The sequence below is a fragment of the Coturnix japonica genome, chromosome 9, assembly GCF_054131305.1.
Source record: "Coturnix japonica strain WE chromosome 9, WE-NBRP24, whole genome shotgun sequence".
NCBI lineage: Eukaryota > Metazoa > Chordata > Aves > Galliformes > Phasianidae > Coturnix > Coturnix japonica.
Genome location: NC_140671.1, coordinates 5,571,451 through 5,596,757, shown reverse-complemented (window position 1 = coordinate 5,596,757; position 25,307 = coordinate 5,571,451). Strand labels below are relative to the sequence as shown.

At 43.3% G+C, this 25,307-nt stretch overlaps 2 protein-coding genes and 1 long non-coding RNA gene across 8 annotated transcripts in view; 1 reads left to right on the top strand and 2 right to left on the bottom strand.

Annotated features, from left to right (window-relative positions):
* HECTD4 (HECT domain E3 ubiquitin protein ligase 4) overlaps positions 1 to 15,041 on the top strand; it is a 60,904-nt gene extending 45,863 nt beyond the window's left edge. For all 6 annotated transcript variants that reach the window (XM_085555803.1, XM_015877752.3, XM_015877754.3 and 3 more), the window contains exons 58-76: positions 331 to 461; positions 700 to 905; positions 995 to 1,174; positions 1,497 to 2,797; positions 3,963 to 4,170; positions 4,449 to 4,672; positions 4,754 to 4,905; positions 5,071 to 5,177; positions 5,352 to 5,475; positions 5,595 to 5,785; positions 6,685 to 6,831; positions 7,194 to 7,313; positions 7,455 to 7,610; positions 8,627 to 8,730; positions 9,152 to 9,373; positions 9,813 to 9,979; positions 10,459 to 10,654; positions 11,005 to 11,227; positions 11,670 to 15,041. In XM_085555803.1, coding sequence (XP_085411929.1) covers positions 331 to 461; positions 700 to 905; positions 995 to 1,174; positions 1,497 to 2,797; positions 3,963 to 4,170; positions 4,449 to 4,672; positions 4,754 to 4,905; positions 5,071 to 5,177; positions 5,352 to 5,475; positions 5,595 to 5,785; positions 6,685 to 6,831; positions 7,194 to 7,313; positions 7,455 to 7,610; positions 8,627 to 8,730; positions 9,152 to 9,373; positions 9,813 to 9,979; positions 10,459 to 10,654; positions 11,005 to 11,227; positions 11,670 to 11,806 — 4,296 coding nt within the window. In that variant the 3' untranslated portion in view covers positions 11,807 to 15,041. The remainder of the gene's footprint in view (positions 1 to 330; positions 462 to 699; positions 906 to 994; positions 1,175 to 1,496; positions 2,798 to 3,962; positions 4,171 to 4,448; positions 4,673 to 4,753; positions 4,906 to 5,070; positions 5,178 to 5,351; positions 5,476 to 5,594; positions 5,786 to 6,684; positions 6,832 to 7,193; positions 7,314 to 7,454; positions 7,611 to 8,626; positions 8,731 to 9,151; positions 9,374 to 9,812; positions 9,980 to 10,458; positions 10,655 to 11,004; positions 11,228 to 11,669) is intronic.
* LOC146759655 (uncharacterized) lies at positions 325 to 1,498 on the bottom strand. Its single transcript, XR_014949128.1, has 2 exons — positions 1,336 to 1,498; positions 325 to 1,229 (listed from the first exon to the last, which is right to left on the bottom strand). It is a non-coding gene; the product is annotated as an uncharacterized LOC146759655 (long non-coding RNA).
* An 863-nt stretch (positions 15,042 to 15,904) lies between the features above and the next one.
* TRAFD1 (TRAF-type zinc finger domain containing 1) lies at positions 15,905 to 25,224 on the bottom strand. The gene is made up of 11 exons (XM_015877784.3): positions 24,782 to 25,224; positions 23,575 to 23,710; positions 23,448 to 23,501; positions 21,924 to 22,326; positions 20,337 to 20,603; positions 19,486 to 19,556; positions 19,081 to 19,293; positions 18,187 to 18,313; positions 17,583 to 17,895; positions 17,105 to 17,177; positions 15,905 to 16,753 (listed from the first exon to the last, which is right to left on the bottom strand). Exons 1-11 carry the CDS (start codon positions 24,823 to 24,825, stop codon positions 16,709 to 16,711), a joined length of 1,746 nt encoding a protein of 581 aa, XP_015733270.2. The 5' UTR covers positions 24,826 to 25,224; the 3' UTR covers positions 15,905 to 16,708.
* Positions 25,225 to 25,307: the final 83 nt, after the last annotated feature.

Genomic DNA, 25,307 nt, shown 5'->3' with positions numbered 1-25,307 from the left:
AATGTCTTGAGAGCAGTATTATTCTCAGGGCATGCCCTCTGTATAAGAAACCTTTGGTTTGTAGGTGGTTCTAACATTTGTAATTGCAGAATTACGACTCTCATTAATATTATCTGTCACACTGAGTTGTTTCTCTTGCTGGGTTATACTGCTGTTTTGGTTGTGCTGGGGATACAGGAAGCATAAGCAGTAGCAATACAGCAGATCACATTCAAATGAAGAGCTTCACCCTACATCATTACCTGTAGTGTGATATATTTTACTTGAAAAATAGGAGGGAGGTGGTTTGCTGATGCCTGGGGGCTTTCATCACGAAATGTTGCATTACAGACTGCACCAGAACAGTTTCCTGCTGAGGAATTCCCAATTTCGGAATCCAAAGTCAACATGGATGTTAATTTTCCTGGGGCTGCGTTTGTAATTGTGTCCTGTAAAGAAAGCCAGTCTGGATTCCGCAAAGAGTAAGTCAGTCATTGAGGGTCTGAGAGTGACAAAGACAAAAGACTTTGCTGTCTGTGCTCTTGAGTCTCTGTGAATCCTGAGGATGCAGGTGCTTATTTTGCAGGTTTTTCTTTTCTCAGAGACTCATTTTCTGAGTGTTCGGGGTAAATATTGCAAGTTTAATCATGCTGTCACTGAGTTGAGATTTTTTTAGTAGCTAATTATATTGCAGCCACATTGCTCTTTTTCTTTTCTTAGTTCTTCCCTGTATAAAGCTCCATGGGCTCGGGTGCTTGTGTACGGGCTTGGGCACAAAGTTAAGAGGAATGGCCAGCTAAACCTGATTGAAGCAGTGTGTTACCCTCGAGACGCCTCTCCAACCAACACAGGCCTAACACCTCCCCCAACAACCAATCAGTACCCGTCAGTGATCACTCCTACAGACAAAGTGCACATCAAACTAGGTAAAAAGCAATAAAATTTACTATATACTATATACTGTCATAAGTGGCACGGAGTCGTGATATGTGTTTTCTCTGACCTGTTTGCTTAGGAGTGTCTCCTCCTCCTGGAGCTGTGCTGGTCTTGCATTCTCTTCCCCTTGAGTTCCCCCTGGCAATGGCATTCACAGAGCAGCTGTTAACTTGGAAACTGGAAGATGTGGATGGGAAATCAGAAGATGAACTGGATACTATTCCTCCTTCAGTTCTTCTGCAAGTAGTGGAATTTTTAGGTGAGAATATGTTGTTTTTACTTAGCGATGAGCCTAAATGACGTGCTGGTTCAGCCTGAAGGTTTGAAAGAGAAGAAATGAAAGAAAAATGATGAGATTTCTGAGCTTTTTCATTATATTAAAATTTTCCTCATACCCACACAAAAAAAAAAACCACTTACATGCATGTCTTGAAGTGGTCTTCCTGGTTTTCTCTGCTTGCGTGCATCCTTTGGAGCAACTTGTAGTTGTTTGCTTTTTCAGTGTTGCTGTTGCAACTCACGTAGTAAAGGTACAAATAATGAACCAGTGCTGACTCCAGTGCCTTGCCTTTCACACACAGGGAGCTTTCTGTGGACAACTGACATGGCAGCGTCTGTGAAGGAATTGATATTTCATCTTCTGGCCGAATTGCTTCGCAAAATTCACAGTCTGGAGCAGAAAAAAAATCCTGCAGGATTGTCATCTTCTATCGCCCTTCAGCTGAATCCCTGTCTAGCTATGCTTATGGCCCTGCAGTCAGAACTCCACAAGCTTTATGATGAAGAAACACAAAACTGGGTGTCTGGAAATGCGTGTGGTGGTTCCGGTGTTGGAGCTGCTGACCAAGGAAGATTTTCAACATACTTTCATGCTCTGATGGAAGTTTGCCTTGCTGTGGCAGAAGTAACGCTACCTATCAATATGAGCGTAGCAGCTAATGTGATATCTTCAACGAGTGCACCAAATCTTAGCGACTCTTCTTCCTCATCTTCATCTTCTCCAGGACAGACGCCACAGAGTCCAAGCTTGCTGTCAAAGAGGAAAAAAGTCAAAATGAAGCGAGAAAAGACATCGTCTTCAGGCAAACGATCTTCATCCAGAGCGGCTGAAACGGATGCTGCAATCCTCAGTATAGGAGGAAGCAAGCCTGAGGATATGTTATGGTTTCATAGAGCACTGACTCTGCTTATCATTCTCAGACATCTGACAAAAAAGGATCCGCAAGGGTTGGGTGTGACAAACGATGCTGTAGCAGATGCATGTCAGGCATTAGTGGGACCCACAGCTCACAGCCGTTTGCTCGTCATTTCTGGAATACCGACTCACTTGGAAGAGAGCACTGTCAGAAATGCCATCAGGAAGGCGTGCAATGCGCATGGTGGAGTCTTCAAGGATGAAATCTACATCCCTCTGCAGGAAGAGGATCCCAAAAAAATCAAGGACAAAGCGGAAGGAGGAGAATGCAGAACTGAGCTGGAAAAGCCGACTGTTTCGAGTAGTGCAGACAGTCTGGACATCAGCAGCTCTAGCAGTGTCACACCTGCTATGAGTGTCAGTGCGTCTGCATCAACGAGCCAGGCTTCCCTGTGCAGCTCACAGGGTATCTCCCGGACTGTCAGTGACATCTCAGTTGATCAGTACCAGGCTGGGCTGGAACTGGCCATCCCACCAGGGCTGCTAGAGCCACACGTCTCCAGCCAGGAGAGCTTGGATCTGTCGCACTGCAGTACTGGGAGCCTTGGGAGCCTTGGCAGCCTTGGGGAGCCGCTGGACAATGTAGAAACAGCGTCAGTGTCTGATGTGGGGTCGATGTACACAGTCACATCTCTGGACAACCAGCAGCTTCTGTCACGGCCAATCAAAGGTTTTGCTGTGGTGGAGGTAATAGCTTTCAGTCAGGAAGGGGCACTTCTTTGGTCAAGGTTTTTGTTTCTTTTTAATTCAAATATTAAGCACAGTTGTCTGCAGCCTTCATCTTTGAATGCCTTTAAACCACCAGTTTCTGGAGAGAATTTGTAAAGGCAAATATCTGTTCATTTGCTCTCTCATGTAACTTTCTTCAGAGACTCATTGCCAGCTGCTGCTGGAGATTAATTTTGAGATGGTTTTGACCCACAAGGCAATTCTTTAATGTTTAATGGCTACATTTTCATGTATATTAAACCTTCCACGTATCTCTGTACAAGTTGCTTTAGAAGAGATTACAGATGAGATTACAGATGTTTGCTGATGCCTGATTCAAAATTAATTTTAAAGCATTGTAGGTATGTAATCACTGATGCCAGATCTCTGCAGGTTTTCAGCTCTGCACAAGAGCCTTCTCTGTTGCACTAACTGCCAGCTGCAGGCTTACCAGAAGCTTGCTGAAGTGCTGCCATTTTGATAGCTTGTGAATTGAGAGGGAAGTTCTTACATAGTCTGGGTTTATACCTTTTAGAAGAAAGTCAGCTTATTCAAAGGGAAAAGCTTCAATTGCTATTCTGAAGTTATTAACTGACAAGAAGACACCAGTGCTAAAACAAACCATCAAACGTGTATGGAAATCTGTCAGCATGTTCAGCAACTCCAAGTCTGTAGCCGCTCTGATAACGGTGCATGACAGCTGTTGTTGGAATAGAAGGAAACTATTGTTCCTGTTCCCAGTTTCGTGTAGCTGAGACTCCAAGGCTTGTAGTTATTGTAGTTATTTTCCTAAATGGAGAGTTGAAGCAAAGGCAACAGAGTTGCAAATAATGACAGGTTAATTATGTGAAACTGACGGCTTTGTCTCTTGTATTTCTAAGGGCTGTCTCCAGGCTAAGAAAAGCAGCAGCTGTTTCAGAGCAGTGCACGATGAACTCACAGCGTGATGGCTGGAGTTGGCAGATTTTCATACAAGGGATGCTATATGGGGTGGAGCCTGAATTGTGTTACCAAATGACTAATGCAGAAGGAACAGTAGGAGGGATGCAATACTGATTATCCATACGGGGAGGAGAGATAGCTTAGTATCCAAGTTACTGTAAAGCAATATAAATTAATCTAACCAATTTCATGATTTGTACAGATACGGTCAAGAGCTAAAATAGAGAAAATCCGAGCCAGCCTATTTAACAGCAGTGATCTCATTGGTTTGTCGAGTCTGGACGGTGAAGATGAACTGATGGAAATGTCAACTGAAGAGATTTTAACTGTTTCTACTGTAAATCAGAGTTTATTTGACACACAGGGGAGCCCGGCACTGGAAGACTACTTCAATGATAAGTCAATAAAAGGTTTGTGCTTTTCATACTGGCAAATATCTCACTTGTATTGTGACATGCAGGGAATCAGATTCTACGATTATCCAAATGGTAATTATTGTTAACCCAGAACAAAAGACAGCATTTGATTCTCTGTTAAAAACAGGGTGTTGGAGTTCAGAGGGGTCAGATCTGCTAGTAGATCTTTTCTAAGCTGTTTCTTCTATTGGTCACGCACCAGTTGTTGTGTGATAGAATGTTTTATCTGAAGGCAAAGCTCATTACTCATTTCACTGTGTTTTTGTTATTAGGTGAGAAATTGGTCCCTGGTGCCCGGGAGGTCCTTACAGAAATATTTAAAAGCTGTGTCCATTCTGAGCAAATGCTGAGCCTGACTCCAACTAAACCCATTAAAGTTGCTGATATATATCTTAGTAAAGAGCAGATAAATTCACAGACTCCTGGAAACCTTCTGCATGTGTTCTTCACAAACGTCCGCCCTCCAAAGAAGGTGCTGGAGGACCAGCTTACTCAGGTAGTGCTTTGAAAGCTCTTTGCAGGATCTTTTCGTGTAACTCAAAAGCACTGGTTAATTATTCATTTTCTGTGTTGGAAGATTCTAAGGAAATATGGTGTGCCCAAGCCAAAATTTGACAAGAGCAAATACAACAAGGCTGGTAAAGAACAGCATCCAGTGAAGGTTGTGAGCACTAAGCGCCCGGTTACAAAACCACCTACAAAAGAAAAGTCCGTGCTCAACAGTGTCAGGTGAGTTTCTTCAGCTTCTTGGCAGTTAGGAAACCTTCTCTTTAGGATCTAGATTGTTTTCTCCTCTATATTTCCTTGTACCTATTGGAAGAGGAAAAAGGGATTCAAAAGCATTCTTGTTTTGAACAGACATAAGAAAACTTTAACACTCATTTCGTCCCTTAGCCGAACTGCTTTGAGCGAGAAGAAACCGACTGTGAAGCCAAAGTCTCCTGAGAAGAGCAAACCTGAAGAGAAGGACCCTGAAAAGTCTCCCACAAAGAAACAAGAAGGTAGGGACTCTATAGGACTCTTCTGCAGCGTTAGCACCTTAGAAAGCAGATGTGTTTTTAGATTGGCATGCTTAAGCTGCATGTAGCCACCTTGTACACCATCCATTTTCCTGTGTGGTGTGTAGGCTGTATACTAAGTCATTACCTGTTTGATGGTTCTGTCTCTACTTCCAGTTCCTGAGGAGAAGTATTTGACTCTGGATGGATTCCACAGATTTGTCGTTGACCGATCTAAGCAGGATATCCGTAGTGTGTGGAGAGCTATTCTGTCCTGTGGGTATGATCTGCACTTTGAAAGGTAAGTTCTAAACCTCCTCTAGAAGATGATGGCACTACTTAATGTGCTCTCTTTAAAGGAGTGTTCCTACTCCATGTACCGTGTATGTCCCAGCAGGTGTCATGCCATTTGCATTTCAGGTGTGCCTGCATTGATGCAAGACATGCCCAGAAAGCATCTCGGAAATGGACTCTGGAAATGGACGTGGCTCTCGTTCAGTACATTAACAGGCTTTGTCGTCACCTCGCAATTACACCAGCACGACTCCATCCACATGAAGTATATTTGGATCCAGCTGATGCAGCAGATCCTAGAATCTCCTGTCTGTTGAGTATGTATGCTTTGTAGTGTTTAGAATTTAATACGTTCTGTGGTGTTCTTGTTTTGTCTTCTTACTCCCACACTGTTTGTGTGCTGTGTCGGAAAAGGCACCTGCTGGAACTGCTGAATCTTGTGGAGAGAGGTTCTCAGGGACATCCAGGCTCTCTGTTTCCACACAAGATTGGTTTTCTCAGGTCCATTTACTGAGCAAAGAGCTGCTCCAGGCTTGAAGTGACTGAACACAGGGATACCCTCTTTGCATTGGTGCTTATCAGAGGTCTTTAATTAGATAGCTCCATGTATGCAGAGCAGTCACTGCTCCCTACAGTCAGCATTGATACTGCCCGTGGTAGAACTTCAGTGCAACTTCCTCTTTCCTGCTCCAGCACAGGGGAAGTGAGAAAAAGTAACACAGTGATTTGCAGAGTAGCCTTAAAATAGCTGTCTAGTTCTTCTTCCTCCTTCTGTGCTCTCTACCATACTGTCCTGCATCCATGTTTGCACTGAGGCTTTTCTCAACAGCAGAACTGGGTAATGCCTTGGCTGTCGTGCAGCAGCTGGGATGTTCCTTTGGAGATGCTTCTGTGGGCCGGGGCAGCACTGAGTCCAGGTCCTCCAAGGAGACCCCTGGCTGTTCTTTGGCAGCACTGTTAGAAATGCATTGCAAGTGTTCTGTGCTCTCTAAGCACACCTTCTAGATCAGGCTGAAATGGGAACTTATCTGGTGAAATTAGGGATGTCATGGTTCACTGCTGTGCTTCCATTATCTGCTGTCATGGTGGTGTGCAAAGAGCTTGAGAGGCTGTGTAAATGAGAGCTCCTGTGACTCCTGTACCGGCTCCAGTGGCAGGATGGCCTTTGCAGCAGGTGGAGAGCATCTTCAACACTGGCTGAACTTTTCTTCTTCAGGTGTTCCTGTTGAAAGTCTCCGCCTGCGGTTTGCACTGCTTCAGTCTCTCAATACGACATTGGAGACTTTCTTCTTACCTCTGGTGGAGCTTCGGCAGACGGAGATGTACAGTAACAGCATCGCTGCGCTGCTGCAGGAGGCCAAAGGTCAGCTTTGGGGGAGCATGGGTGTTGCCTGACAGGGAGTTATCTTTCCTCTGTCATTACTGTAAAAGCATCTGATTTCTGAAAGCAATTTGGCAAAGTGTTCCTGATTTATGTGGTTACTGGTGGAGTTGCTAGGATCTATTTACACAATGTTAGAGTTGTGGTCAGCCATGTCCTAATCCAGTGCTCTTCTAGTACATATCAGTAGCAAATACTAATTGAAGATGTGGATTAGCCATCCGTCTCCCATCTACCTAAAGAAGATGCAGTTATTGTTTGATCACCGTCCATCAACGATTTTCAGAAAATAATGTTGTAGAAGGACAGATTAACTGCACCAAAACTTGTGTTTCTTTATTTAGGTTTAATCTTCTATGACACTAAAATCACCGTAATGAATAGAGTGCTGAATGCCACTGTCCAAAGAACTGCTGATCACGCAGCCCCAGAAATCACCTTGGATCCCTTGGAAATAGTCGGAGGTAAGGGAAACGTTTATCCTCTTCAAAATTCATTGTAATCCACTGTAAGGCATCAGACCTGTCTTACCGAAGCTCAGACACTTATTAATGCAAAATACTGTGTGTGGGGATTATATTTTTCTTCTGTTTGCTTTTAAATAGGGGAGATCCGTTCTTCAGAAAACTCCTACTTCTGCCAGGCAGCACGGCAGCTGGCCTGTGTGCCATCCTCACAGCTCTGTGTCAAACTCGCCAGCGGGGGAGACCCAACGTATGCATTCAATATCCGATTCACAGGGGAGGAGGTCCATGGAACAAGTAAGTTGGGATTGGGGTTACCAGCGTGGGTCACATCGGTGCAGTTGTGAGAACTGATTCCAGGTGGAATCTGAGTTTCTATCAGGTTGTGGCTTGTGTTAACTTTAAGGAGCAGCATTTACACTTGTTGTGTTTGTTTTCCTGCTCATGGGGGTGAAAAAAGAAGCATCATCCAGGAATTAAGCAATCCAGGCATCTCTTAGCTAACAGAGCAGGAAGCATTTGGGCATACAATTTTGCTGACTAGAGACAGGAAATAAAGTAATAAAACGTTTGGAACATGGGAAGGGCATTGCATAAGAACGTTTCCTTCAGGTCGGTTGATATTTAGTCATTGTAAACCCAGGCTGTGCTGATAGATACGTATGAGCTCCAGCTTGTCCTGAGCTGAACGGGTGGTGGCTGTGACAGGAAACTGCAGGAGGTTTTGCTGCTTTAAAATCTGTCCTTGATTTTGCAGTAAATGGTATTAAAACTGAATCTTACGTATTTTTGCGAGGAGGTGAACAACATTTCTTGAAATCATCTTAAGGATTTTCATGTGACTAGTTAAAAGAATGAATCCAAGAAGGAGCAGACATTTTACTGCCCTGCTTCACCTAATTGGAAGGGGACGGACCCCTTGAGGCACAGTGGTACCACTCATCATCAGAAAGTGCTAAATGTTAATCTTGTGGCATTTAAGCAAGATTATTTTGCCTTCTTTTCTGTTGACACTACTTTAATTCTCCTTTATGTGGACCTGTTTGCATGTTGACTTCCTTTCATGGTGCTTGCTCCCTTGGATGCTGCGTGAGTTTGCATGTATTCCAGAAATGGGCTTAGATTATACAGGAGCCAGGAAAATCTTGCTTTGCAGATGTGTAGAATAACTGATAGGGTGATGTGTCTGTGCAGCTGGTGAGGTTAAGCACGTAACTTAAGGCTTGAGACGTGATTTGAAGCAGAACAGTAAATTCTGGATTAAATGGCAATATTAACAAGGCCCTTTGTTTTTTTGCCCCTCTTTCCTGCAGGTGGATCTTTCCGTCACTTCCTCTGGCAAGTCTGTAAGGAGCTGCAGAGCTCCTCACTCTCCCTTCTCCTGTTGTGTCCAAGCTCTGCAGTCAACAAGAACAAGGTGGGATATCTCCATGAAGGAAATGAAGTTGCATGTGCTTGAATAGGAGTAGAACAAATTTGGTCAGCAGTACAGAATAAAATTGGCTTTACATATCCAGGCTGTGCTTCAGACACTTCCCACAGCTAAAAGACTCGCTGTCAAACTGCTAACACAGGGACATAAAAGTTGTGTGAATGCTGATTAATCAAGTTTGTAAAAGGAAACCAACTTTATGTCGTTGCTTTTGATTGTTGTTATAGCACTGTGATGTAATGTTACTGCATAATACATCGCCTCCATGCAAAACTTCCTGTAGCCACTTCAGCAGTGTTCATCTTGTTCAAATCAGTGTTGGCAGAATAGCATTCACTTATGGACCCACCCTGTACGAATCAGTTGCTAAAGGCTGGTTTGTGTGCTCTGTTCTGTTTCTCTGAAGGGGAAGTACATTTTGACACCCAGCCCCATCACCTACGCAGAGGAGCAGCTGTTCCATTTCTTTGGGCAGCTTCTGGGTATTGCAATTCGAGCAGATGTTCCCCTGCCACTCGACCTGCTGCCCTCGTTCTGGAAGACCCTGGTAGGAGAGCCGCTGGATCCCGATGTTGATCTCCAGGAAGCTGATATCCTCACCTACAACTACATTAAAAAGTTTGAAAATGTAAGCATTTTTTTTCTCTTACTACTTTCTGTTCACAATTTCCCCTGTAAGTGCATTGTTCTGATAACAGCCACGTTTTCTGACTGGTAGTGGTTGACTTGGTTGCTAGTAGGTGTTTGTCAGCTGGGCAGGACCATGAAGCGTCTCAGCTTATAGGTGTGGGATGTTGCTTCCTGATGACTGGAAGAGCTGCTGGATCTCATGTGCTGCCAGATACGGTGTGGTTTAGTTTGTGAAGTACTGGCTGAATCTCTGCAGTGCCAAACCAAATGATTATGAATCTAAGCAATTACTGCCTGCTGGTGTGTCTGTGGTGTCTCCAGACAGTATATCATCAGTGCACTTAGTATACAGTTGTGTACAAAACTTAAGATGGAGTGAGTTGCAAGGATAAGATACTACAACATGTTGGTCATTGGGTATTGTATCTTTGTGACAGATAAATGATGAAACTGAACTGGAAGCTCTATGTGCAGAAATTGCTTCTCAGCATCTAGCAACAGAGAGCCCTGACTGTCCTAATAAGCCATGCTGCAAATTCACCTACTTGACCATGACAGGGGAAGAGGTGGAGCTTTGTCCCAGGGGCAGGCACGTCCCAGTGGGGTGAGTACCAGCTTTCTTGGCAGGCTGTTGCGGTGGGTTACATGTGGAAGAAGCATCTCTGGAATAATTTTCCAAAAGCCAGGCTCTCCCAAGAAGCTTTTGTTAACCAGCTGAAGGCTGGAACAGTCTGGGAATGCTTTACATTGGTTGGAAGGAACTTGGAATCTCTGGCACTGTTCCTTGTATTTTGTTCCATAAGAAGCAGGTGAGGAGCAGTGCTTATGAACTGCATGCTGGCTTAAGTGAACACCCAGATATAAGGGTTGTGAGAAGTGGGTGACGTGAGCATGAGAGAGGAGGAGGAGAAGGATGAAGGAAGTAGACATAAGTTGAGAAGCATCAGAACACAAATAGATAAATGATGGGACTCAATTATTCAAAAACAGAATATTCTTAAAACCCTCCTGTATGTATGTACAATTTGAGGGCTGTGCAACAGAGTTCTTAAGCACTCTTCTCTTGAATCTCTGCCCTTTCAGATGGGAGAACAAGGATGTTTACGCAGCTGCAATCAGGAGCTTGAGAATGCGTGAGCTGCAGAGTCTGGAGTGTATGACTGCAGTGCGAGCTGGGCTTGGGTCCATCATTCCCCTGCAGCTCCTGACCACACTGACCCCTCTTGAGATGGAGCTGAGGACATGTGGGCTTCCATACATCAACCTGGAGTTTCTCAAGGTATGAAAAGCTCTATAAATCTAAAATTCACGTGTGGAGTGACATATTCTCACTATTAGCAGTGTTTGCTGTTCTCCTCACGCAGCAGCAGCGATAAACTGTGCCAGTCCTGCTTGTGAAACAGGAGCAATGTACATCACCAGACTAGGATAAGCCTGTTAGGAAAGCTGATGTGTTGAAAAGATACGAAGTGGCTTGTATTAATGGTCTGCCATGGTTGGATTTTGTAATGAAAAGACCTTGGGGAGGGAGGTGTAGGCAGCATTTCCTTTTGTTGTCTTAGTGTAAGTGGGGAAGATTTATTGAGGGAGAAGAAAGCTGAAGTGGATATCATGCTTTTTCTCCACTAGGCACACACCATGTACCAGGTGGGACTGATGGAAACTGATCAGCACATTGAGTTTTTCTGGAGCGCGCTGGAGATGTTCACTCAGGAGGAGCTCTGCAAGTTCATAAAGTTCGCCTGTAACCAGGAGCGAATCCCCTTCACGTGTCCTTGCAAGGATGGGGGTCCCGATACCGCCCACGTCCCACCTTACCCCATGAAAATAGCCCCCCCCGATGGAGCTGCAGGTGGGTTTGTCCGCTGTCTCTTACAGCGGCATCAGTTCTGCTTACATCATGATCACAGTTCTCAATTCCTCTTGCTTTTAATTGAAAAATGATCTTAAGTGCAAATGATTGCCGCAAGAGGCATATAATTGTGGCTGTAAGAAAAGATTTTTAAAACACGTAATTCTGCAGGAGCCATAATGAGGATTTTAACTGCTTAACACATCTGTAGCCTCTAGAAGGCAGATATTTATCTTGTATGCTTTTAAAGTGATAGAACAGTCAGAAATCAGCCTCAGAGCTGTGCAGAGGTACAGCACTACTTGAGCTTCCAGAGATCCACTGGGGAGAATGTTGTCCTTTTGATATTTGTTAGTATCCAGCACAGGGAGGGGTTTGCTTTTGGGGAACAAGGCAAAAAGCAGCAGGTGCATTCAGATTCCTGGTGCATCTTCCCACTCAGGTTCTCCGGACTCTCGGTACATCCGTGTGGAAACGTGCATGTTCATGATCAAACTTCCTCAGTACTCATCACTGGACATCATGCTGGAGAAGCTCCGATACGCCATCCACTACCGGGAGGATCCTCTCAGCGGCTGAGCGGGACAGAGGATGCCTTGAGGTGACTCCGGATTATTTCTTGACTGCTAATGTTGGAAACCCTTCCATTCGCGTACAGATACCTCCTGTAACACTGTGTGACAGCTGGAGGTTAATTTATTTTCTGAACTTTTGTTCCCGTTACAATAATTACTGGAAGACTTACATTTTGTATTTGTAGATTTTTGTGGTGGACTGGTTATTTTGCTGCCTTGTTTGTGGAAATATTTGTAGGATAGTTTAGTAAAGACCGGTTTGTGTATAATTTAATTTTGAAAAACCTTTAAACATGTACATTTCTAATTTTCTAACTCAGAATGATATTACCCACGTGAACACAACAAAAAGTGAGGATGTTCTGAGGCTGAGAGAATTCCAAGGTGAAGGCTCATAGATCGCCCTCCTGCAGAGCATTTCTGAGTACAGAGTGGAAGGAATCTGGTGTGGGAGCAGATTGCTGCTGGTTACCAGCCAGAGCTGGGCACGGCGCTGCCTCTCTCCCAGCTGCAGGACGTTGCAGGGCTTCCAGCCCTTCTTGGGTTTTAGAGCAGAAAATACGCTGCCAAAATGCATGTTTACATTTCCACCATTTTCTTGTAACTTTTTAACGTTAAGCAAGCACACAGGTAGCTGCCACCATTCACGTGGGGTTTCAGCTTGACTCTTCTGATTAGGAAAGTTTCCAAGTGAAGGAACCATGAAAAGGAACATAACTCAGTGGCGTTCTTGCCCTACATGTTCTTGAATGTCTGCTTTGCTTAGTAACAAAATAATTTCTTCATTGTAATTAAAATATTAGCAGAAACAAAATGGCTTCTCTCTGTATGGCTTAAGGAATGAGCTTATAATCTGTGACTTCATCCTCTTTCCAAACAAGCTTTCAGAATAATTAGAGAATCACAGTCAGGCTCAGAGCAGCCCATGTTGGAGGGACATCCTGCCCTGCTGTGGGGACAGGGAGCCTGGCTGAGATGTCCCATGGCCTGGCCATCCAGTGATGACGATGCTGCCGTGCCTTCGGGGAGGTTGTACCAGTGAGAGATTATTCTTATATCAAGATGAAACCTCTCCCAGTGCAGCTTGTACTGTTGCCCCAGCCCTCTCCACATGGCTCCTTCTCAGGAGAGAGCCTCCACCTGCATACAGCCACCCTTTCAGTACTGGAATACTGTGATGAGGTCCTGCCTGAGCCTCCTGTGAGGTGAGAAGACCTGACTCCTTCAGGCTCTCCTAAAAGAGCAGGATCTTCAGCCCTCTGATGGTCCTTCTGGACCAACTTTGCACCCTTTCCAGTCCATCCTCATCTTTTGTGTCTAGTGGAGACCAGAACTGGGCATAGAACTGCAGGTGAGGTCTGACGAGCACTGAGTTTAACTCTTAACTCATATTTGTACCTAAAAATGATCTCAGAGAGTAAGTTATCCTATAAATGTGACACTTGAAAGGAGGATGAGGTGATGGGGAAGGCACAAAGTTGCTTGTTGGAAGATAGAGCTTCTATTGTATATTCACAGATCTTGGTAGGTTACGGGGAGAGGACAATTCTCGAAGCTTTGGTATGTCACAAGGTGTGTTCTGCAGTGGTGTCCAAACAGCCCATCAACGTGCACGTCTACCTTTGCTCATGTGAAAACTGCGTTGCACTGTAATGGGTGCATTTAAAATAAGGCATTGCTTTGTTAATCACTTCGAGCCAGACACAAGTGAGAACTACCTACGTGCTGAAGAACTGAAGAGAACATACTGAAATTACTGCTGTGCTACTCGGCTCGGTGCTATATGTAAGTTAAGTGCCAGTACTGAGCTACAAGTTATTTATTTTTCTTCTGATGTGCTTAGTGCACATCGACCACATGAAAGGTCTATGATGATGTGTGTGTAACTGTGCTTCAAGGTGGGTATTATTTGTCTCTTTAGAAGACAGCATACACTAATTTGGCTTGTCAGTGGTAATGGGAATTGAAAAAGCTGTATTTATTGTATATTATTGTGAATATTGGGAATGATGAGTGTGTGGTATTTGGAAGACAATGTGCGAGTAAGAGAGAGAAAAGCCTAAACAAGTGTGTACATTCTTGTTCTTCTGTGAGCGAATGGAAAAATGTGTGTGCAACAGTTGTAGAGATAGTTGCTGGCATACAGAGTCTCCAACTCCTGTGGTTAGGAAAGCTGTGTTCCCTTCTATGGCGTGTGTCCCTTTTCAAAGGAACAAATACATGTAAGAAGAATATTTACTCTTGAATCTTGTCCATTTCCTGGTAGAAGCATATATGTAGCTGAGAAATCTTTCAGAATAAATGCAAACACACACACTGAGCTTCAGTGACCAAGGGGAAAACTGAGCAGAACAAATGGTTCAGAGCCATTTTGTTCCCATCTCAGATGTGCATTCTCAGACAGGTGTGAAGAGCGTCAACTGACTTCCATGACAGAACTCTTGTTGCTGACAGTGGGATGTTTGGGGTTTCTTTCCAATGATTGAATTGCTGTTTCTGTGTTGGTTTTAAATCTCCCATTTCAGGCCCTCAGTACTTCAAGTGGACTTGCAAATACCTCACGTGCAGGTGTTTGAGAACTCAGTATGCCAATGGTTTCCAAGGCTCTGATTACAGCTGTAAGATAACTGCTGCTAATGTCTGTCTTCTCCTTCCAAAGAGCACATTTGAAAGGAACATATCTGCATCTTGGCCCTGAAAAGTCTGCTGTAAAGTTACTTGATACGTATTTATTACAATTAATTATTTATGAATACAAATAACAAACTTAATCAATGCTGTTTACACCTTGCTGTGTAAATGAAGCTTCTTATACAGGAAAATTGTCACATGAATAAATAACCTTCACTGACTTTGTTTTTTCCTGAAGAATGGTGTAATCCCTTCAAGAGGATAAGTTGTTTGTTTCTAAGTTACTAGGAGGGAAGTGCTGCGGTGGTTTGACTGTAGCACAAATGGCCTTTAATTAAAAGCTTTTCTAATCATCATTACTTTCTTGTGCTTTAAATGAACTTGACATTGTCTGTAATAGGCTTGTTTGTCAAAACAAAGATTGGTTTGTGATTTTTTTTTTTATATATACTCAGAATGTAAAGTTATACTAAACAATGGAAAAACTCTGAAGCTGGGTATTAGTTCTAGCTTGGTGTGTGTCCATCTTGGTACCGTACACAGCATTAACCTGTTAAGTGCTCTTGGCCATACAGTGTACACTTGCATAAAGGAGATTCTTAACATCCCTTTAGATGTATTGTGTCCTTATTTGGGGCTGGAAATTAAAGTAATCCTCCAGTGTTGATGCTGCATTGATGAAGAGAATTAGAAGTACTAGAAGTAAAGTTTCAGGCTCTTTAACCCCACTTCTTTAGGTTAATACACTGCAATTTGTATTTACTCTCACCAGAAATATAGGTATTTTGTACAAAAGGTAAAGTAAAATGATTGCTAATACTTCTCAGTTGAGATAGTTCACATTATTTCTCAAGTGTGAGAAATCGTGCAGTAACCCATGGTGTCAGCTCTATAGTTTTTCCTCATGCTGTTTGAACCAATACACCCTATAAACCTTCTCAAACAACAGAAAAGCGAGCTTCGCTTCCTTTATCTTAGCAGCTCTCCCCAGAAATGCCAGTGCGAGGTTGGTTACTACCTGTTTAATACCTTTCTTCTCTTGTAAAAATAAATGCTTACATGTAGTGGAAGCATCCATAAAATGTCTTTGTTTTAGAACTGAGACCACTTCAGCCACCTCTCATCCTCTCCCTTGCATGCTACTGCTGCCATACCCTGCAACAGCACCTCGCTAATTATTGCTGCTAATACCAAATGCTGTGCACAGTTAATGACTGCAGCTATTAGTTCAGTCCTGCCTACTGCAGTCTGTGCATCACCAATTCCCTTATGCTGCGCCAGACAAAAGGGATGCTAACAGCTCTCATAAAGCAAACTGTCAAAGACAAGTGCAGGTAATGCTTAAAGAACATAAATTGATGAATTGGATTTGTTAAGCCTGTGGTGATAAAACTTAACTGCAGAAGGGTTTGAAAATGCTTTGTGAGGGTGTAATATCACTTAAAAATTAACAGACTTTCAGTGCACAACATTTCAGGACATCATTAGACAAATTTATTACAAGGAGTTCTAAAAAGCATCAATTAATACAGCATTAAAAAGCATTTTACCATACAGTCCCAGGAGTAGAGCTCATCCTCTATAGAAGTCATGATGCCCTAAGCCTTTCAGGTAACAAACTGGGACGTGCAGCTGCCTTATGTGCCACAGGGACCATCCAGAGCTGCTCATGTACAACAGGAAACTGTGAGGTAGCAGTGTAGCTCCCTGTCCCTCTCTATTTAGCTGTTCACTACTCCAAAGGGCTAGATTCAATATGCCACAGACCAGCCCCCCCTCACAGCACTGGGTGTTTCCCCATGCACCAGCACAGAGAATTGCACAGAGGGCTCTGACAAGCTACTGCCCCACATCCCTCACCTAGTCCTGGCTGAGAGCTTGCTTTGCATATCCTCATAGCATTGCTACCTTCAGGATAACTAGCACTGAGCAAGCAGGAAACATACCTAGAGATGAGTATGACAAAATAAATTCTCTTCAGTGGGTGCTGCAAAAAGCTAGTATGGAAACAGAATGATGTTCCCTAAGTAGAAGTGTACTAGCAAATGCATATCTTAGAACATCGCTAGTGTTGGTCACAGAAGTAAAAACCTGTAGTATACGCTCACAAATTAAAAAATACATATATAAAACGATCACTGCCCATAAAAATTTAAGTTCATACAAAGTTTTCAATGATATGGCAATATAGCAATTACTTGCGTTCAGATAAGTAAGTACTATAGTGCATAGTAGAGTGCGTAGAGTGCTAGGTAACATTTTCATGTGTGGTAGATCACTCTTCTTCTGGATACCCAGATTCAGGGCTCCGGGGCTTTGCCTAAAAGGGAGAGGGAGGGGGGAAAAAAGGCTGCTTTCAAAAGGTATTAGCTAAAAACTATTGATGAAAAACCTTGCTGAAGCAGGAAGGACTGCAAGTAGCTCAAATCCCAGCAATATTCATCACAAAATGAGGCAAATGTATCCGTCTCACCTCGGCACCAACTTGAGGGCAAACTGCTAGGAAACATTTGCTCTTCCTAAGCAGTCCCATTCAGCAGAATGAGCCAAGCAAGCAACAAACAAGGCAGCAGCATCTAAATGCTTTGTAACATTTGTACACTGAAAGACTGAAGAGCTGACTGCAGGACATAGAGCAAAGCACCAATCTATCAGGTACCGGCTGCCTTACCTTCACCTTCCTGCTCCTGAAGCCAACTGGAACATCTGACATCTCTGGCTTCCTTCCTCCTTCACTTCTGATGCTGTAGAGAAAGAGCAGGGATATTTTCAGATGAAGCAAGTCTACTGATTTCAGCCCTGTTACTCCTGAATAAGCAGTCTCCTCCACACGGGAGGTTTAGAAGCTCTACGAAGCCCTGCATTCTTCTGAATCTTAAGGCAGTTATTTCTGTAGCAGAACCATACCCTCTATTCAGTTGCCCTTAGGCATTTCAGTAACACACACACAGTAGATTTTTAAAAAGGCCACGTGTGATTCAGCCTAGTGATAATTCAAGGTAGATTTAGCAGCAAAGAAAGTGCTCAGCCATGAATGCACTATGATTTCTGCCCTTGCTGCACCACAGTTCCCTCAGTATTTAGGGCAGGCCCAGAGAAAGCTTGAAACTGCAGACAGCTCTCAGCACCCCAGCAAAGCAAAGTAGTACCTTGGCTGGGCTGGAGAAGTCCTGGACGAGCTGGATGAGAAGGTTTCTGAATGAAGGTTCTGAGTAGGTCTTACACGTGCTATTGCCCCAACAGCAGGTTCACCCGCACCTCTGTTCTTCAGCCTTCCCTCATTAGCAGCCACCTTCCTCGGCTTCCCTCTCGAGTTCGGGGCATCACTAGTTCTCCCGGTGCCAGAAGAGGTCCGTGGTGCACTCCTGGCATTTGCTGCATTACTCAATGCCTTGTTCCCTCCTGTAGGATTATTGAGCCTCTGCTGCCTGAAGCCTTCTAAGCACTGAGAAGAAACATCTCCTGAGAAAAAAAACACAATGGGGCACTTAATAGGAACAGTAAACACAACATCCATCCAGATAGCAGAACTACACCTAACTTCCATACAGGCAGTACAGGACTTAAAGAGATTTCTAAGGATACTGAGTTTCAGACATTTAATCTTTCATGCACAGAACTAGAACAACGGTAAAAGGTTGAATGCTTTATTTTGGAGACAGAAAAAGCTAAGAGCATCTGTTCAGCTTGGAACACAAAGTGTCCCTGAAAGTGAAAAGGTAAACAATACACCCAAGTGTATTTTGCCCACACCTTGATGCCTGATTCGTCTCCGAGCCAGCTCTGGTGATTCTCTTCTCTCTCTGTTGTCTTGAGGAGATGGTGGCTGCTGTGATGCAAAGTTGTCTGCTGGGTTGGCTGGGCGCAAGTCACATTGATCCTACAGCAGACCATTAATTTGGGTATTTAAGTGACAGATCATTCAAATTTATTCTTATAAAAACATGGCAGAACATTGCCCGTCAAGAACATTAAGGTTATTCGGGATTTGTTTTTAGGAAGAGGAAGATACTGGCTTGTTGACACTCACACTTTCTCTTACACACATAATGTAGGAACAGTTACTTGCTATCACAGGCCCTAAGGAGAAAAGCCATCACCAGCCAGAGCTGCAAAACACAGCCACCCTGCACCCAGGGCATTGCTGCCAACCAACCAACAAGCACTGTTACTCAGCACTCTGCCCCACACCTAGCAATGACTCTGAAAAGCAAGTCCCAAGCATGTGACAAACAGCCCTTAACTCCTGTCACTGTAAGTCTGATCAGGTTCCCAGTATCACCCTGACAGCTGTCTGTGTTGTGTACCTCCTCCCTTACCTACACAGGTTACAGCCTTGTACTCCACTCCCACCTCAGCTGTGATTCATACAGCCTGGTTTCAGTGCAACTTCCCACATGTAAATCAAACATTCACATTGTGTAATCTCAGGGCTCTTTCTTTAGTTTTCACAAGAACTTTCAGAGCAATAGTTCTTTCTTTCCCCACCAGGAGCCTCAGCATACCACAGCAGCATAGCTGTTACCAACAGGCTTTATTTAGGAAGGTCTGATAGAGGGGGCAGTTACATGGGTTCCCATATTCCACTCCAAAAGGACATGGAACTTGCCAAACTTTTTGAATTAAATGTGACACTCTGTTTATTACCTGATGATGAAAAAGTATCTCCTCTTCAAGTTGGATGCCACAAAATTCACAGGGAATGATAATGTTTCCTTCTTCCTGGACAGCTTGGTACCGGGATGAATAATCAGACCTATAGCTGTTGTACCCAATATTATGCAGATCATCATATTTTTGTGGATCCAGAGAACTTCTTTTACTGAAGGAAGCAAAGGCACTTGCTGGGTTACAACCTGTCTGTTAACCAAGTAACATAGAAAAGTAAGCCATCTCATTTAGCACACAGGGGTTTTAAAAATAATGCTGAGCAAAGATAAAATTACTAGACTTTAATTGTATCACTGAGCAAACACTGCACCTTTGTTCGGTCACAGTAACAAACAGGTCTTAACTGCAAGCTCCTAGATACAATACAAAGAAGTACTAAACCTGATGAAGAATCAGATCTTCAGCAGGGTACAGCTCCTCACAAAACTCACACGGCAACATGATCTCATCACCTGCAAAGCAATAATGGTTATATCCTCTACCATATAGAGCCTGGCTTCATTTGGATCAACTTAGATTCAAAATTCCTAAGCAATAAATTCTTGTACTGTAGCACAGAACAGCAACCAAAGCAAATGCAAAGGAAATAGTTACTGTAGTCCCACTTGTTGAGTTTTGTGAGTAAATCCATATCACCCAGAGACAGAAAAGTGTTTTGGGGTCAAATATATGATACAAAAGCCTACTACTGCCCCCAGATAAATCCCTTCATACTATTTTCCCTTTCAAATTAACTTGGCACCTCAGGTCTCTCACAGGTGTTGAGAATAAACATGATAGGAAGGCAGCAAGAAAGCCTGTTGTTATGAATCCCTTAGCACTGATGAGCACAGGCACCTATATTGCTTCTAAAGGTACACCAGTGTTTTCACTTAGAACTGAAGGCCTGGAGTAATATCAGTGCTTGTCCTTGCATTGTTCTGAACTGTTATGAGTTGAAAAGAATTTCTGGATGAACATATCAAGGTCAGAGCTCCACTACACCTTTTAGTTCTTCCTCCCCTGCTGTCTTGCTTTACTTCTGTTCAAAGAAGTATTACTGTTTTTGAGGGGACAGAAGATAACTTTTAAGAAAGAAATGGCATGCTTAATCTCCTACTATTAATTATTTAACAATTATTTAGAGGGAGTCTCAAAGAGCTTCACTTCGATCTACTTAGATGATCTTTGATACTCTGCATCCAAGAATCCTCCTTCTCTCTCAGACTTAATAAGACAGCATTTATACTTACGTTTCAAGTGGTCTGAAGTGTTCAAAGACAATAAAGAGTCATAAGGAAAGGTATTTGAGTTGTCTGTTTCATTGGGGCAGGAAGATGGCACAGATTCTTTGGCATAGTGGTTTTCCCAGACGTCCCTGTGAATCTCTGCCGCAGAATTATTGCGAGGATTATTCTCATTCTGAAGGCTAAGAGCCAACATGTGGTCTAAATTGGCATTCTGCTCTTCATAAAGTGAGTTAGTGTTTTTATTTCTCTCCAGCTGCTCCAGTCCATACTCTTCAAAAGATGAATATAAATTTTAGGTAACGTTAAACCTGCAACAATTACTTAAGCAAATTAGTCTAGTTCAACCAAGAGGGTTTCACGTGCGGACACTCATGGAGTTCAGTATTTCACAGCCTAGGACACTTCCTGTATCAAATTAGAAGGAAAACAGTCATCCTGCTTCTGTTTGTAACAACCAAAAAGAGGAGAAAGAAGAACAGAAAATGTTGTTCCACTTACACAAACATTATGAAGTTAAGGAGAGAAGTTCTGTATCCTACCTTGTGAACAAGGCTCAATTCTAACACTCATCTACTACTTTCTGTGAGGCTGGAACTTTTCAACCTTGTCTCTTTAATGTGTGAGTGGGAAAACAAATTCCTTTTAATGATACTACATTTGACAATGGGTATTATACACATACAGAAGAAAATGATGAAATGTTTCCTCGTCGTAGAGTTATACATAAAAACAAGCAATCAACAACAAAAAACCCACCACATTTCAGAACAGGGCCCAAGACTGAACTGATGATGTCTAGTGGAAGGCTGAGCTCCTCCCCCATGCTGGCATGTTTCAAATATCTCCAGCATTTCATTCATCTTGATTATATCAGAAATTCAAGAAAACTTAATAGACATATGAAAATCTTACTAGAAGATAATTTAGAACTCAGTACAAGTGGTCAAGTTACAGTCCTCCAAGCATTTAGCTTCATTAACTAACCCCAAAAGTTATTTCTGCAAGCCAGGCAGTCTTCTATGGCAAAGACTGCAGTGTAGTACTTTCCAGTGTTAAACCCTCTGAGTAGCCCACAACAGAAAGCAGAGCACACGTTCAGCAGAGAGCTCATGGAAAGGGCATGTCTTAAATGTGACATGACCCTCTGCACATGGAGGTGGGAGATTAGAGGCTTATGAGCATTTATAACAGTCTCAGCTATGTCCAGACAGGCTGTTATTGCAGAAATGCTCAGCACTGCATATGCGAACCACATACAGATCTTACCTAGCCTTCTACTTAAAGGAAGAGTGGAGCTGCTAAATAAAAATCAAAAGGATTTAAAGTGAGCAAACAATTCCAGCATCATTTTAAAGTTAGGTACTTCTTGAGGTGAAAGCCCAGTGCATTGCCTGGGCTGTCATCTCACCAGCTACCTCAAAAGTCCTCCATTTAGGAGCCTTATACTTTTGCAGCTCTGTTCCACAATAAAATAGTGCCACACTCATTGCCTCCACAGCTTTTCTTACTTAGTATCACATAAATCTTTTACTTGGATCACCTGGCAAATGGCAGATTAAAAACAAGTTATTACTTTCATCTATACCTTACCTTGATTTTGATTTCTCTGTGTTCTTGAAACATTTCTTCTTCTAATGTCCTTAAGTGTTTTGTCTCCTACAGAGTCGCTATAGATCTGCCTTTCTAGTGCCCTGGGCATTCTCCACAAAGGCACAGCACAGTTATCTGATCTTAACTGGTTTCTAATGTCTCGAAGGGCATGCAAACCTGCATCCTCTGCCTCAAAGTGAGGCACTGTTTTGCTTACTCGCTTCACCTCTTTCCCACAGACTTGGGGATGCTCTTTTAGATCTTTTACCATTACGTTAAGGCCACAACCACTACACATCTCAGTCCTAGCTCCACAGTAACTTTCATGATCCTGAAGCTTATTGAAAGTAAGCTGGATGTCACAATGCTGGCAGACTGCAGGACGCAAAGGGCACGCTGATGTCTAAAAAAAGAAGGAGGGATTATTCTTAACATATGGAAGACGGAGGCAAAGGTAAATGGAGGTTCTCACTTTACTTGAGTTGAGCTTGCTATTGTTTCTTTAGCTAGATACAGAGCTACACTGAAGAGCAGCCTGAAATTAAATACTATACAAGAAATAAAAGAATGATACACTGTATAACCTGTGTAGTCAGAAAGCTGCCAGCTGAAGCACTACCAACATTCAAAACATTCCCTTTAAACCTGCAATGTTTTAACAGCAGCTTCACATAGTGCTTTTTAAAGTTAATTTTTAAGAAACATTCTTCACAACCACATTTAAGTACTGCTTAAAGACTTATTAGTGCTTATTACATCAGGGAACAGACTTGCAACACATTTACTACTCAGCAACTATCACTTACACACACTCTTTACACTACACTGAAGCTAAACATATATTAAATACATGTTATAATTGAAGATGCTGCAATAACACATTGCCACTTTGTAAACAAAAGTATTTCACAAACTTCCAGAACAAACAACTTCCAGTGTTTTGGACTGGATGCGTCTTCAAAGAAAAAACTATTTTGCTTCCTAAGCAATAGGCAGATCTGCATGGCACTCCCAGAGCTGCCTTTCACTGAGCCCAAATGAAAATAAAGAAAGAGCTTTAAAACAAGATTGGCTACGGCAGCAGAGAACTGCATTCAGTTACCCAAAAAATCCCATTGTGCTTCAGGGTAGTTTATGTCACAAGTGTTTGACAGATGGCTGTTTAGACACAAGTTATTAAAACTCAACAATAGCAGCAGATACAGAAATGCATAACATGAATGGATTATTATTATTATTTTAAGTTAATGATTGTATTCTGTACTTCTGAAATCCTTTACTATTTTTCATCTTGATCCCTAAAAAGGATCAAATTACTTATTATCATAGATAATGGTTTGATAGGAAGGCTCTTGAGCAGGCAGTTTCCCACAACTTCTTTCAGAGAACTCGAATTTAGGAAGCATTCAATAAAAGGGATGCAGACTGGAACCCAGGTGCTGGCTGATAGAAAGACTCTAGGAACAGCATTTGGAAATACCACACAGAATCTTTCAAGTGTGTTTAGATATAAGGTACACCAACCTCGTGCTCCTCCAAGAGGCTTTTTTCAACCTTCATACTGCACTTGCAGGTAACCTACAATAAACAGACCTCATTAGATTAAATGCCACAGAAATCAGCAGCTCCAGGGGAGAAGCACTGCCATCACCTGCACGTGTTCAGATTCGATGTGGTTCTTCATCTCAGACTTTGGGACAGACTCATTGCAGTAACGGCAGACTTCAAGATTTCTTCTGCAGTGGATTTCATGAATGGTGAAGTTAGCAGCAGGAATGTCCTTTTTGCTATGAGAAAATCACAGAGATCACTTCTCAGAAAACAACCTGACAACAATTTTCAGTAATTATTTACAAAGAAAAACTCCTAACAAGGATTTCTAGAGTTTTCCTGTTTAGAGAGCCAAGAAACTATGGAGAAAGCCAGGCCTCAGCATTCCTATGTAGTCACAATGTGAACATATGTATTGTGCAGAGGTTGCAATTTATCTTAGGGCATTGAAGTTCAAGGTTGATCCATTTCCTCACGTGAAAGAGAAATATAACTATACAAGTTATCACCAACTTCAACAGACTTATCTGAAATAAGTTTCGTCCCAAAAACAACTTGGCTCTAAGATGTGCAGCACTGCTCTGCTTGGAAAAATCAGCTAACCAACTCTGTTATGCTGAATCTTTACCTTCACTGCCTACTGCCTTGTGCCCTTCTCTGCCACAAAGGAAAAACACTGCAGGCATGCAGTTTTCTCCTATGCCAGGCCCCAAGAAGTGAACAGCCTAGTAAGTCAGTGTGGTCCTGCAGCAGCGTGTAAACTGCATATGCTTCTAGCAAACAAACTAGACTAACACTGCAAGAAACTGCTCACATTTCAATGTCTCTTAGAAAAAAAAAGAGTATTTGTTCAGCTGCTTGTACTTAATATGCAACTTCTGAAAGCTACGCCATTATCAGTAAACACATGACCAATGCTGGAACTTCTAAAGAGAAACAGCTTATCTAAGAGACACAACTGCCTCCTCAACACGTACATACTGACTGTTTTTATGTCCTTAACGCCTAAAAACATGTGTCGAGAACAGCTTTGAATCACATCCTCAGTGTCTACATCACTGCAAATCAAGAGTTTGTATTTACTGGAGTACCGTGGTAGCTGCTCGGCTGCCTGGTAACTTAGGAACTCGAGCAATGGTTGGGAAAACTGCTTTATAATACATTAATACTTGGGGAGCGTGGATGGGGGGGAGAGAAAAACCCAAACGTTTCTAGAGAGCGCTGTTTGTTGAATTACGCCTTCTAACACTTTGTAGCCCCCCAAAGCGATGTTATCACCCACCCCACCGCCAGATCCCGGTCCTTACCAGTTACCGCACAGCTGGGTCTGCTCCTCCATGACTGCAGCCATGGCCGCGTTCCTCCCGGGAACCGAAAGCGATGCTTACACGGGCAGTTTCGCTTCTGCTCGCTGCGAGCTTCTGCGGAGCCGCCCCCACTGGCTGTACACCCAGCAGCCGCCCCGGAGCGCTGCCCCAATGAATTGCCCGGTACGGCCGTTCACACTCAGCGATCCGCCCCGGGACACCGCGCTTCAGCGGCGGCCAACGGCTCCTTCTCTCAGCTCCGGGCTGTGGATTGGGGCCGGGACAGGCCACGCTTCGTACAGACAGCAAAGAAAGCCGTGCTTACCGCAGAGACACAGGGAGACGAAACAGCCGCGATACAAGTGCCCCAGCAGGGGTTAACACCAGAACGGCCCCGCTCTCCGCACTCAGCCACCGGTACCGGGCCCGGCCCCGCGCTTCCTACCGGTCTCCTTGCGCCCGCCCCCGAGGCACGCCGCCAGCTGACTGGATGCGGTGGGTGCCGCTCACCGGCCAAACGGCCCCT